The sequence below is a fragment of the Leopardus geoffroyi genome, chromosome B1 (genome assembly GCF_018350155.1).
Source record: "Leopardus geoffroyi isolate Oge1 chromosome B1, O.geoffroyi_Oge1_pat1.0, whole genome shotgun sequence".
Lineage (NCBI taxonomy): Eukaryota > Metazoa > Chordata > Mammalia > Carnivora > Felidae > Leopardus > Leopardus geoffroyi.
Window position 1 is genome coordinate 32466765 of NC_059327.1, and position 13118 is coordinate 32479882.

The 13118-nt window shown below is 47.4% G+C and overlaps 1 protein-coding gene across 1 annotated transcript in view; it reads right to left on the reverse strand.

Moving 5' to 3' along the window:
• DOCK5 (dedicator of cytokinesis 5) overlaps window positions 1–13118 on the reverse strand; it is a 227698-nt gene that overhangs the window by 142315 nt on the left and 72265 nt on the right. Inside the window, exon 3 of the mRNA XM_045456779.1 lies at window positions 120–160. Coding sequence (XP_045312735.1) covers window positions 120–160 — 41 coding nt within the window. The remainder of the gene's footprint in view (window positions 1–119; window positions 161–13118) is intronic.

Below are 13118 nucleotides of genomic sequence, written 5' to 3' on the forward strand. Positions count from 1 at the left end.
TCTAAAGAAGAACCATCACAGAGAACACCAACGAGGTCTAGAGGACAGCAATGAGCAGAAAATGAGTAGCACAAAACGAGCAGACAGATTCAAATTAAAAATGAAATGATAAACCATACCTTTTTCGATTTATTTTGGAGGGTATATCCTCTGTACCAACCTGTCAGGGCATAAGAAAACAGTCTTTTATGTTATCTGAGATAATACAAAGATATCAGCAATATACATCGTCCTATTCTAACAGAGCATTGGCCTGGGATCCAGGGGGCAATTGGCAGACTATTTAAAAAATGTGCAGTTTGGGTTTATTACACGGTCAAAATTTAGATCTATATGAGAGCTTTGTTTTCTCCATAGGTAAAGGATTTAGAATTCAAATAGAATCATGACTCATCTCCGCTCCTTTAGAGAAAGGATAGAACAACAACAACAACAAAACAAGACGGAAGGCAGGTCAACCTCATAATATCTTAATACCTTAGTCATTCATTGTTTTTGCATGAATGAATAAGACTTTGATCGATGTGTATAAATTCAAAAGTCACCCTACACTACTAAATAAATACTTTAATCATTTATTTTTTTTTTAATTTTTTTTTTCAACGTTTATTTATTTTTGGGACAGAGAGAGACAGAGCATGAACGGGGGAGGGGCAGAGAGAGAGGGAGACACAGAATCGGAAACAGGCTCCAGGCTCCGAGCCATCAGCCCAGAGCCTGACGCGGGGCTCGAACTCACGGACCGCGAGATTGTGACCTGGCTGAAGTCGGACGCTTAACCGACTGCGCCACCCAGGTGCCCCAATACTTTAATCATTTATATAGTCTTTCTCTTACCTAAATTCTCAGGTGAAGAACCACTATTCTTACAACAATTAAAAAAACTTTTTTTTAATGTTTATTCATTTATGAGACAGAGAGAGACAGAGCATGAGTGGGGGAGGGGCAGAGAGAGGGAGACACAGAATTTGAAGCAGGCTCCAGGCTCCGAGCCATCAGCACAGAGCCGGACGCGGGGCTCAAACTCGTCAACCGTGAGATCATGACCTGAGCCCAAGTCTGATGCTCAACCGACTGAGCCACCCAGGCGCCCCTCTACAACAATTTTAAATGGCAATAGCACATCTCACATACACAAACATTTGCACCTAAAAAAGTTGAAACAAATAGTAAAACAACGTTTTAAACAATTCTTGGCAATGCTATATACACCCCCAACAATAGAAAAAAAACAATTGTTTGCTTGATGAGGCTTTGAATAAAGGCTTTCACTTCTTTATACAAATTTCAATAAATACACATACACCAATGGATGCTTCTCTACCCTCTATCTGGTAGAGGGAATACACAATTTAATCTGTCCATCAACAGATAACTTACATTAAATATTTATTGGACACCTACTAGAGGTAATTTACTGTAATGATTTTCCTCATTCCCCACGTCCATCAGGCATCAAGCTGGTCATCTTGCCTAAGTAACCCCGGCTGTAAGTGGAATATGTGTGTAAAGCAGCCATATACATACAGTGAGTAGATGCAAACCGTACTTAAAGCTTCAGGCATCTGCCAACAGGGTTCTAGAACCCTCTTGAAATTTGTTCCATGCGAAATCGCCCAGAAAACAGATGCACAATCTGTTCCGGGTGTATTGCAAGAAGAAAGCTGAATTTGAGCACAGGGTTAACAACATTTTCACAAGTTTCTAAGCTGTCAGCATTCAAACCTTTAAAGGATTCTTTTATATTTTTTACAGGAAAGAATAGGGTCCTATGCTGTGAAAGCGTTCCAGGTTTGTATCAGGGCCCAAGGTTAGGAAAAAGATATTTGAACAGGAAACCCTGCTCCCAATTTAGGATGCCAAAGGGCACAAGAGAGCCAGGTGCTAGAACACCAAGCCAGACACCACTGGCTGATTTTTTCTGCCACAGGACAATGCCTTCGCCTCAATCAATGGCTTCAGCCTCATCCTGGCGTGGGGGAGGGGCAGGCAAGCTGAGAAACAATAGTCTCTTCCAAGCACTTTTCCTTGCCCTGTGTCCTACCAAACCGAGATGGAACCGTTTGGACTTTGCTCCACTGTCAGAGAGGAATTTCTCTGTACTTCTGTAAACAGTATTTTTGTGCAGCCATTCATCACAGAATTATGCTTTCTAAACCCGTCATTTCTGAAAGCTTTTTTTTTTTTTTTTAAACCTCCTAAATCTTCTCTAGAATTGTGGTTTGCGTCCAGCCCCCAACTAAAGGCACGAAATTATCACACTGGATTTGTAGCACGTTCATTTTGCTTGGTGTTAGGCGGCGGCACAGTACCCTCTCTCTGCAGTTTTCGTGTTACTGTCAGGACTCCGTAAGTTCACTTGCTAATACCTGCAAGGGATATAAATAAGCAAGAACACCGTTTTCCAACTGATCCCAATATTTAAGACAAGAGAAGCATAGGTAAATATGGTATGCTTTTAGGCTTCCAAATGCATCGCAATGCAAAGAGACAGCGAAGGCTACATCAAACGAGCAGCTGTGATTCAGGAGTACACTGGTGAGAATCTTGGATGCTTTTTAAAATTACTTTTTAAAAAAAATTACTTTTTTTTTTTGACATTTATTTATTATTGAGAGACAGACACAGAGCATGAGCAGGGGAGGGGTAGAGAGAGGGGGGAGACACAGAACCCGAAGCAGGCTCCAGGCTCCGAGCTGTCAGCACAGAGCCAGAAGCGGGGCTCGAACCCACGAACCGTGAGGACATAACCTGAGCTGAAGTTGGTCGCCTAACCAACTGAGCCACCCAGGCGCCCCTAAAATTCAGACATTATTGGGGCACCTGGGTGGCTCATTCAGTTCAGCGTCTGACTTCAGCTCAGGTCATGATCTCACGGTTTGTGAGTTCAAGCCCCGCATCGGGCTCTGTGTTGACAGCTCGGAGCCTGGAGCCTGCTTCGGTTTCTATGCCTCCCTCCCTCTCTCTCCCTCTGGCCTTCCCCCACTTGCACTCACTCACTCTCTCTTTCTCTCTCAAAAATAAATAAACATTAAAATTTTTTTTTTTTTAAATTAGTACATTATTGGGGCGCCTGGGTGGCGCAGTCGGTTAAGCGTCCGACTTCAGCCAGGTCACGATCTCGCGGTCCGTGAGTTCGAGCCCCGCGTCAGGCTCTGGGCTGATGGCTCGGAGCCTGGAGCCTGTTTCCGATTCTGTGTCTCCCTCTCTCTCTGCCCCTCCCCCGTTCATGCTCTGTCTCTCTCTGTCCCCAAAATAAATAAACGTTGAAAAAAAAAATTTTTTTTAAATAAATAAATAAATAAAAAATTAGTACATTATTAAAATGGAGAGAATGGTGAGGATGGTGAGGCCAGAGAGCTAGTCTTACCTATATGTAGGTGAAATGTCAGTCTCAAACAGTGAGTGTGCAAGCCCGTGAATACACAGAACAGATCGGTGGTTGCCCGGACGCATTGGGTGGAGGTGAGGGCGAAACGCGTGAAGCGAGTTGAAAGGTACAAACTTCTAGTTATAAAATAATGAAGTCACGGGGATGTCACGTGCAGCAGGGCAACCATCGTTAATAATACTGTGTTGAGTATGTGAAACTTGCTGAGAGAGTAAGCCTTGAAACTTCTCATCACAAGGGAAAAGGGTTTCGCAACTACTATGCTAATGGATGTTAACAACACTTACTGTGATCAACAGTTTGCAATAAACACAGATATGGAATCGTTATGTTGTGCACCTGGAAAAAAATGTTGTGCTTCAATCACACCTCAAGAAAACGAAAGCGGGGCGGGGGGAGGGGGGAGAGCTTCTGACAACCATGGTGAACATCAAAAGCGATTCCAGGCAAAGGGTGGTTCTTCCATTCGGGCACCCAGTCATTTCTGTTTTCCTGGGACTGCCCCAATCCAGGATAAAAATCCGTCCCCTCCGAAACGAACATGCCTGAGAGTTCCAAATTCCACGGGCAAAGTTGCTTCTTTTATCCCGTAGATGTATACATCATCTACGCTGATACAAAAAATAAAAATACAGAAATAAGATGACCTCACATAATGGCAGTACTGAGAAGCGTTCAAGGAGAGGAACATGGCAGGGGACGACTAGTAACATGGTACATTACTTTAGATAAGGTGATCAAGCTTTCCTTGAGACAATCGGAATGGAACCAGTCATAAAAAGGGAGAAGGCAATTAGAAGGTAGTCTGAGGGAGGCATGATTCTCAACCCTGGCTGCCCATTAGATTTACCAGAGAAATTTTTAACATGCCGATGCCTGAGCCACATCCCAAATATTCTGATTTAATTGGACGCAGGTGGGACCCAAGCCGAGCGCTTCTAAAAAGATCCTCGGGTGATGCTGATGTGCAGCCAGGATCGATCGTCAGAGCTACCACACGCCATGGAGGAACTTCGTTTGTTTCCTAAGCACAATGGGAAGCCATCGGAAGGTTCTAAATGACATCATCATGCCTTATGCTTTTAAAACATTATGCTGGCTCTTACATAAGAATGGACTGTAGGAGGTGAGACATAGTGGAAAGAGGAACATCAGGGAGGAGACTAGTAGGTAAAGTGAAAATGGGGAGAGATGAAAAGATGCTGGACCCATTTTGAATCAACAGGCGTTGCTCATGATTTCGCTGGGAACAGCCATGACCCAAGGGATGAAAGGCAAATATTCAAGGGCATTCAAATGCTGGGTTTAAGCAACGGAGTGGCTACAATTAATTCTTCGGGATAGGGAGATTGAAAGGAGGAAAGCACTGGGGAATGGGAGGCAGATTCAGGACATGTATCTTGGCCCTTCTGCTTCCCTTCCTGAACAAGTAAACCCTGAGCCATTTCGTAGGACAGGGCAATTTAGGCATTTGCAAGGGGGGTGGGGGAGGCCATCCACACAGGGACCAGACTGGCAGGGCATGTCAGAGCCCAGGCAGAACAAAGTACGCATCCATGGGGACCGGGGGATCTGCAAGAAGGTGAAGAGAAGGGCATCCATGCCCAGGCCGTGGGGATGGGGAATGGTGAAATGATACGAGTTATCAGAGAGAGGATAGGCTGAGGAGAATGTCTGTGCGGGAGAAGGTGTGGTAATCGAGACAGATTACTTCCATACTGCGGAACTGATGAAATCGGGAACTATAATAATTTACTGGAAGCCAGGTTTCTTACTCTGGAAGGGAGTTACAAGAAAGGGAAAAAACTAGAATGAACTCTGAGATGCCGGACTGGAACTGAAGGTGCCCATGTGTACGCGTGCCTTCAAAAACAGGGAGAGAGGTCAAAATCAATGGCTGTGTTAACCTGTATTTATACACTCACGCCCATTATCCCTAGCTCTGCTGATACCTACTAGCTCTTACTTTTCTAACCCTGAGACAGATGATCGCGAGCTCAGAAAAGAAGCTATGGAACTGGACTGGAGAGCAACCAGTCCAGGATGAAGCAGGAAGGCAGAAGATTCCATGACGAGCAAATCCAGGAAAATGAGTGGAGCTGCAGAATCATCTCGTTTGTCTGAACATACGAGGAGGAGCTAAATACTTCCGTCAGGAAGTCTGGATCTGAAAAAGAAGCAGGTCCACAGAGCACCACGTAAAGAAGACACCTCTAGAGAAACATTATCCAAGACAGGAAATGCAAACAAAGGACATTCCACAGCATCCGCTGTTTCTCCTACGTAGACCCTATCATCTAGGTAATAACTTTTTAAAAGAAATTATATTGCATTTATACTGGGAGATCTCTCTTCGGCACAGACAGGTATATGTGTGGTTGGTGGGGAGTGTAAGAGAGTTAAATCCTTATCTTCCGTAAGAAGCAGTTACGAAACAAAAATGCAAATGGAAATATCAAGTAACAGAAGCACGGTTCTTTGGAAATGAAAAAGCATATATACCACAAAAACCGGCCGAAAGAGTTGAAAGCAGAACCAGAAACCAAGAGGAGGTGTGATGGGACTGCTGTTTATCATTATAAACTTGCTAGAAACGGCCTGGCCTTTAAAATTATATGCATTTCTGACAAGGATAAAATTGAAAATTAAGGGTAAAAAGTAAAGCTGATAAGCCCTGGTCAGCCAGGGCTAGGCAAAGGCAAAATTATAGGGAAAGAAAACAGAACAAGGCTGAGGGTGGCGTTGATACAGAGGGACGCTGGCGAATTTGGGGGGGCGGGGGGAGGGGGTGCAGATAGGATTGTTCTGTATCTTGTGGCGGCATTTCCCGAGTGCACGCACTTGTCAAAATCTGTACTCCAAACAGGATGAATTCAACTCAGTACAAATGACGTATTTTTTAAAAATGAGAAATGACTCTATGCCCACTAGGATGGTTAAAGTTAAAAAGACCGTACCAAGTGTTCGTACAGATATGGGCAATTAGAATTCTCTCACATTGCAGGTAGTTTCACATCAGATTAAACATACACATGACCTATGACCTAGCAGTATCTCTACTTGGAAGTATTCACCCAAGATCAGTATACGTAAGTGACGTATCACTAAATTCCACTCCTGAAGCTAGTATTACACTGGATTAGTGTTATACTAAGACACGCATAATCCCATTTATATACAGTTGAAGAGCCGGAAAACTTACACAGGGTGACCTACTTTGGAGCGGCAGTTGCTTTTTGGAGCGGGAATTGTGTGGAAGAAGGCAACAGGGTGCTCTTTGGGGCAAGGGAAACGTTCTACATCTTGACTGGGAGTATTGGGTACATGGAGTGCATTCATTCATCAACATTCATTGAACTGAATACCTAAGATGAGTATATTTTCCTGTATAGGAATTTCACTGTAATTTTTAAAAGCCATGCAAAACTTTACACTATCAAATGAGCATTACGAAGTGAGCACAATGGAGCACCCGGGTGGCTCAGTCAGTTGAGTGTCTGACTCTGGATTTGGGCTCCGGTCATGATCTCACAGTTCATGAGTTCAGGCCCCGCGCTGGGCTCTGTGCTGACAGGGTGGAGCCTGCTTGGAATTCTCTCTTTCTTCCTCTCTCTGGGCCCCTCCCCAGCTCTCTCTCTTTCTCTCAAAATAAATAAATAAACTTTATAGGAAGAAACAAACCAAAACAAAGTAAGCACCTCAAGGCGATCTAGAATTCCATGATAATGACATTGCTCCCAAGTATTACTGAATATTTTTGTCCGAAAATGCCTCCGAAAGCAGTGAGGCATGTATGAAAAAAATCACGGGACCATTTTTCCACCATTTTTATTTTAATTGTGCCTCCTTAAAACATCATTGATCTTCACTGCTCGTTCTGCGCTCCAAAGCGAATCTGAACGAGTTTTGCCATTTCCAACAGTTCAGCCACAGATCGGAGATTCATTTACTCGTTCAACAGAGAGATGCCAAGAGAGCGAGACGTACGACGTCTCCACCCTTCCGAGTCTTGCTTTATGATGGGAAGAAAAACACAAGTACCCGTAAGCCCCAGCAAATAACCAAGTAACTGCACATGGGGCTAAATAGTATTAAGGAAGGAGAGTAATGTGGGGGAGGGATGAGTGGGGGTGGGGCTGCCTCAGAAAGTGTGGTTACAAACTCTCTTGGAGGAGCGACTGGAGCCAAGGATTTACATCACCAATGTGGCCATTCATTTACTATACCTAAAAACACTGGGGGCTCCTGGGTGGCTCAGTTGCTCAAGCATCCGATTTCGGCCCAGGCCATGGTCTCGCGGTCTGTGAGTTCGCGCCCCGCGTCGCGCTCTGCGCTGACAGCTCAGAGCCTGAAGCCTGTTTCAGATTCTGTGTCTCCCTCTCTCTCTGCCCCTCCCCGGCTCATGCTCTGTCTCTCTCTGTCTCTTAATAACAAATAAACGTTTAAAAGAAAAAAAAAAAAAAAAAACCACTCACTGAATGCCAGCAGCCCAGACGTCGTCCTCTTCAAGGAGGAAGGAAATAGATCCATAAACAAATCATTAAATACAAAGGGCTTCTAATGGGAAGGCTGGAAGACACTGGCACACAGAGGGAGAATTATGAATGTCCTGAAGACTCCAAAGGCAATTGCTGAGGGGGACTCAGGACTTCCTGCACCATAAAAGCATTATTTAGATGTGTAACTCATGGAGTTTTGTAAAATCTCTCATTTTGCAATCCCACAATGAACTAGCCACCGCCCCCCCCCCCCCCCGACAAGAACAGTAAAGAGTTTTTGTGTTGTAAAATATACATAGAATTTACTCTTTTAGCCATTTTGAGGTATTCGGTTCAGTGGCGCTAAGTGCATTCACGATGTTGCGATAATGTTGCGATCCCCGGAATTAAAGGCAAAAAAACCAGACAGGGAGCCCTTGTTTATACGCACCATGGCATGGGGGAGGGGAAGGGCCAGAGATGATCCCCAGAGGGAGAGCATGTGCTAAATCCTGTTCTTTTTCCTTTAAGTGTCCCCTGGTCTGGGAGTTTGCTGGGTATATGGCACGGTTAATTAGGCCAAGGTCAAAGGTCCATCCCCTGTGGGCCAGGTAAACCTGTCCGGGTTCGCTGGCTGGTTTCCATGGCCAAAGCCTGCCCTCTCATCCCCGAGCCGATGCTCCTCAAAGAGATGGCTGAGGTCCCTCTGGGGAAGCTGGCGAGCTGGAACAGCTGGGTGCAAACTCCTCAGAGGACAGACGGATACAGCTCACTGTCGGATCCTGGTTCCTAGGCGGGCCAGAGCTCTCACTGCCGGCCAGAGCCTCCAACCGCAGGATGCGCGCTTCCCAAAGGCAATGGGCAGCTCACCAGTGCTTTTGGAAATGGGGTCAAAGGCAGAAATGAAAAGGATGCCAAGGCACTCAAAGGTGATTCAAGCCCGTTACACCTGTTTGGGAGACAAATCAGGCTTCCCAGTGAAATATCTTCGCTCACTTTTGTGCCTTTACGATACACAGACAGATGTTGTTAAGTCTGAGCTCCAAAGGAACTCAGAGTCCCCTGAAATTTAACACCCTTACTTAAAAAAGAGGAAACACAAGCAAGGAATGGGAAAGGTTGTACAGAGTCAACCAGCGACTTAGAATCTAAGCTGAGAATGCAAACACAGGTCTCCTGCCGCCTGGTTCATCCCTGCCTCCGTGGCCATGCAGCAGATGAATGGGACGCTTGCTCAAGGCACTGCCTCCCACGGGAAGGAAGCCTGGCCATGGAATCCAACCGGTAGAAAACCCATGCACACTAGCATGCCAAGTCAGTGGAAAAGAAAGAGATGTGGTTTCCGTCTTTCACTTTATTTCTTGAGTGAACAGGAAAGAGACCCGTCTTTGCGGTACCTGGCACATCTCGGGCAATCCGTAACGCTTAAATGGCTTTATCAGAGAAGGTCTTGTGAGTGAGCCAGTGGTCATGGACAGAACAGAAGAATGCAAGGCCAGAACCGTGCAATAAAACCTGCACCTCTAAAACCAGACCCCAAAGCGAGGTCTGAGCAAGGTGTGGGGTCCCATGCCCAACGGGCAGAGCTGGGCAGACCCTAAGCACCAGCCTGGAGGCCAGAATGTCCAGAAAAGAGGAGGCGTGGCTCCTTATGAAGACTCATCTGAAATGAAAAAGCCCGGTTCTGTGCTCACCAGGTCTGCGGGACTCCGTTTCTTCAACTGTGAAAGTAATTAGGCTTTCGTGTCTTAAATTTCCTTCCACAAAAACATTCAACTTTTTCCCCCAGTGTGTTAGCTCATAAAATCCGAGTCCATAGCTAAAAATGCCCAAGTTTCTCCTCGTTGCCTACTAGAGATGGTAATGCCAGAGATTTCTTTCAACCAGCCAACACCTCCTGAGACAGGCAGAGGGGCCTGGTTCAGGGTGGGGGTGGGGGCAGACCCAAGCCACAGCCGGCACGACGGAGACACGAGTATCCAAAGGCCCACCGCAAAAGGAGGAAACCTCCCTTGGCTTCACAGACGCCCTGAAGCTCGGCGACACCGGGGGAATTCAATTTCCCCTAGTCTGATCAACATCGTCGCTCTGGTTTGCCAACTCCCTCTTTCCTGGATGTCGCCTTTTCCTTCTTTCTTGTTTAAGGCAAAGCAGTGCAGCCAGCCGTCAGCTGTCTTGCCAGGGGCTCTAACTGCCGTCCTCCGCGATGTGGGTCTCTAGCTTCTCCAACTAGTTCAAGGAAGCTGAAACGACGGGATGCGGCGCAACTCACCGCGGCGCCGGCGCCGGGATCCGCATCAGCGGCGCCGGGATCCGCATCAGCGCCGATTTGCGAGAGGGACGAGAGAGGGATGCAGGTTTGGGAGTGAGGAACCCACGAATCCAGCAAGATGTATTTAAGGAGGCCCATTTCCATAAAGACCTATGTCTGGCTCCACGGGGCTCCGAGGGGTTGGGGGACTGTGCACCCCAAACCCCGCTCTCAAAGGCTCTCTAATCTTGTCGCGGGTGGAACAGAGACACGGGTGAGGGGAAGGCACGCTTGCGTGGCCAGTTTGCCGAGGATTTCTGGAAACGCAGCGCAGGCTGCTCTTTTCAGGTAACTGTCTGAGCCTACTGAGGGGGACACCGAGGTAAAGGGCACGCATAAACGCAGCCTTACTCTCTCAGGGGAGAATGGAGGCCCCAGAAAGAGAGGAAACTCCTCCCGGGCAGAGTACCGGAAACATTCGTGTTTTAGCTTAGAGCACGAGTCGGGTGAAGGGGGCAATGCCCCCCTTGCCGATGACCCAGCAAGGTCATCGCCAACGACCCAGCGCCGTCCAGAGAGCCCCGCCAGTCTGGGACACTTAGCACTAACTTGCTCTGAGGTCCCCGGCGCAGTGCATCCTAAAAACGAAAGGGCAAAGCTGTACTTACAGACTCTTAAAGTGAACCGCTGGGCCCCACCTTGAGAACCCAGACAGAGCCCAGGACGTGCCGCCAGGGGTGTGAGGACATCGACAGTGGCAGAAGCCAAGGCGGGGCCCAGCAGCGCTGACGGCACCGAGAGTCTCGGTAGCGGAAGATCAGCGGCAAGGCCACGAACGGGAACCACACGAAACCTTCCGAGAGTGCCCGAGCCAACGACCGCTGCGTTCGATTCCGATGCCCTCTTTACTAACACAAGCAGGAGGGTGCCATCAGGGACGCCAGTCGTCCGTTCAGTGGCAGACACATACAGGGAGGGAGACTGCTTCAGGGTGACCACTCTGCTTCTCTTGCCCCCACACCTGAGGGGGTTGGACACACTATCAGCGACGGCAGTCCAGCCCCTCCGTAATTCTGACCTCGTGTGTGTGGACTGGGGGGACAGGAACCCGTATCTCTGGGTGGAGATGACTGTGCTATGCTCCCCTGGAATAGACATGCCTACCTGCTCAGAGAAAGCCAGTTCCTGAAAAGAGGCGGGGGGGGGGGGAAGGAGTGGGGGGAGCGGCCGAGACACGTGGGCACTGGGGGTGCAGCGGGCCCAAACACACTCTGGGCTTTGAGAGCAGGGAGGGGACCACCTGGCCAGAGCAGCAGACAAGTGTGGCAGGGCCGTGGAGGGGAGGACGTTCAGGAAGGGTTCAGGGGCACCTGGGTGGCTCAGTCAGTTAAGCGTCTGACTTCGGCTCAGGTCATAATCTCACGGTTCGTGGGTTCGAGCCCCACGTCGGGCTCTGTGCTGACGGCTGGGAGCCTAGAGCCTGCTTGGGATTCTGTGCCTCCCTCTCTCTCTCCCCCTTCCCCACTCATGCTAGGTCTCTCTCTCTCTCACTCTCTCTCTCAAAAGTAAATAAACATGAAAAAATAATACAATAAAAATTAAGAAAAAAAGAAAGAGCTCACCCCAATGCAGACACATTTGGGGTGGTGGTAAGCTGGTCTGCCAGCTACTTAAAAAGCAAAAAAGAACCTCACCCTCTTTGAAAAACTACATGTCACGTCCAAAATAGAAGAGTCATTTCCTCAAAGGCCTCGCAATGAAGAAAGAACATTCTACTTGGAATCCACAGGGCCAGGGTGACAGTCACAGTTTACGACTTACTAGCCGTGTCAAGTTCCAAGCTTCTTAACCTGATTTTCACACTTATTAAACGAGCATCAGTAACTCTGCTCTCCCCGGATTGAAAGAACTAATATTCAGTACATGAAAGCCCTTAGCTCAATGCTTGGCACAGGCAGGAGACGTAAGATGCCAGACAAATCTGGCACCGAGGGTACCAGTGACCTCATCCAGGGGCTATCTCCTACCTCCAGAGCCATCGTCTGGTTCCTGTGTTGATGACGTTAGACTATTTAAAGTTCTCTTTTCTTTGTTTTCTGAGGAATGTGTCTGTGCTCCCTGGAAGAAGAACTTCTCTAAACCATTCTTAAGTTCCTGACGACGAACTGAGCCGAAGCAGACGTAAGGCAGCTGGAAGCTTCACTCCAGACCCGGGGCACCTGATAGAATACGCTTGTGGTTTCCAAGATGGTAAGTTCCCTGGCCCCAAGGAAATCATGGAAAAGAGGACTTTAAGGGAAAAGTAACCAGAAAAAGTTACCGAAACAGTGCGGGTGACAGGAAAACCATATGACAATGGCTGGAATAATTGAGAAAATGGTGCTAAACAACTCAGGGTCTGAGCAGATACTGAACGCAGCCAAAAAAGAACTCAGAAGTTACCAAAATAGGGTATTTGGAGGCCTGACTTGACATTCGGTGGGCAATGAACGTGACAGGAAGACTAACAAAACAAAAAGCTCTCCTCCAACCCCCTCCCATTCTTTCAACTCCAACTCTAGTAACAGACTCTTCAATCTATATTGGTGGACACTAAACAAGTGTTCAAGGTTAGAAATTTAGTGTCAGTTACTTTTCCCACCTGGAAGATGGACTACCTTGCCAGGTACAGTTGTTTAAAATCTTAGATTCCTGGGGCGCCTGGGTGGCGCAGTCGGTTAAGCGTCCGACTTCAGCCAGGTCACGATCTCGCGGTCCGTGAGTTCGAGCCCCGCGTCAGGCTCTGGGCTGATGGCTCAGAGCCTGGAGCCTGTTTCCGATTCTGTGTCTCCCTCTCTCTCTGCCCCTCCCCCGTTCATGCTCTGTCTCTCTCTGTCCCAAAAATAAATAAACGTTGAAAAACAAATTTAAAAAAAAATAAAAATAAAAAAAATAAAATCTTAGATTCCTATTGGCAAAGTTGAGTGCTGACGTATTTAATACTGATCAGATGACAAAC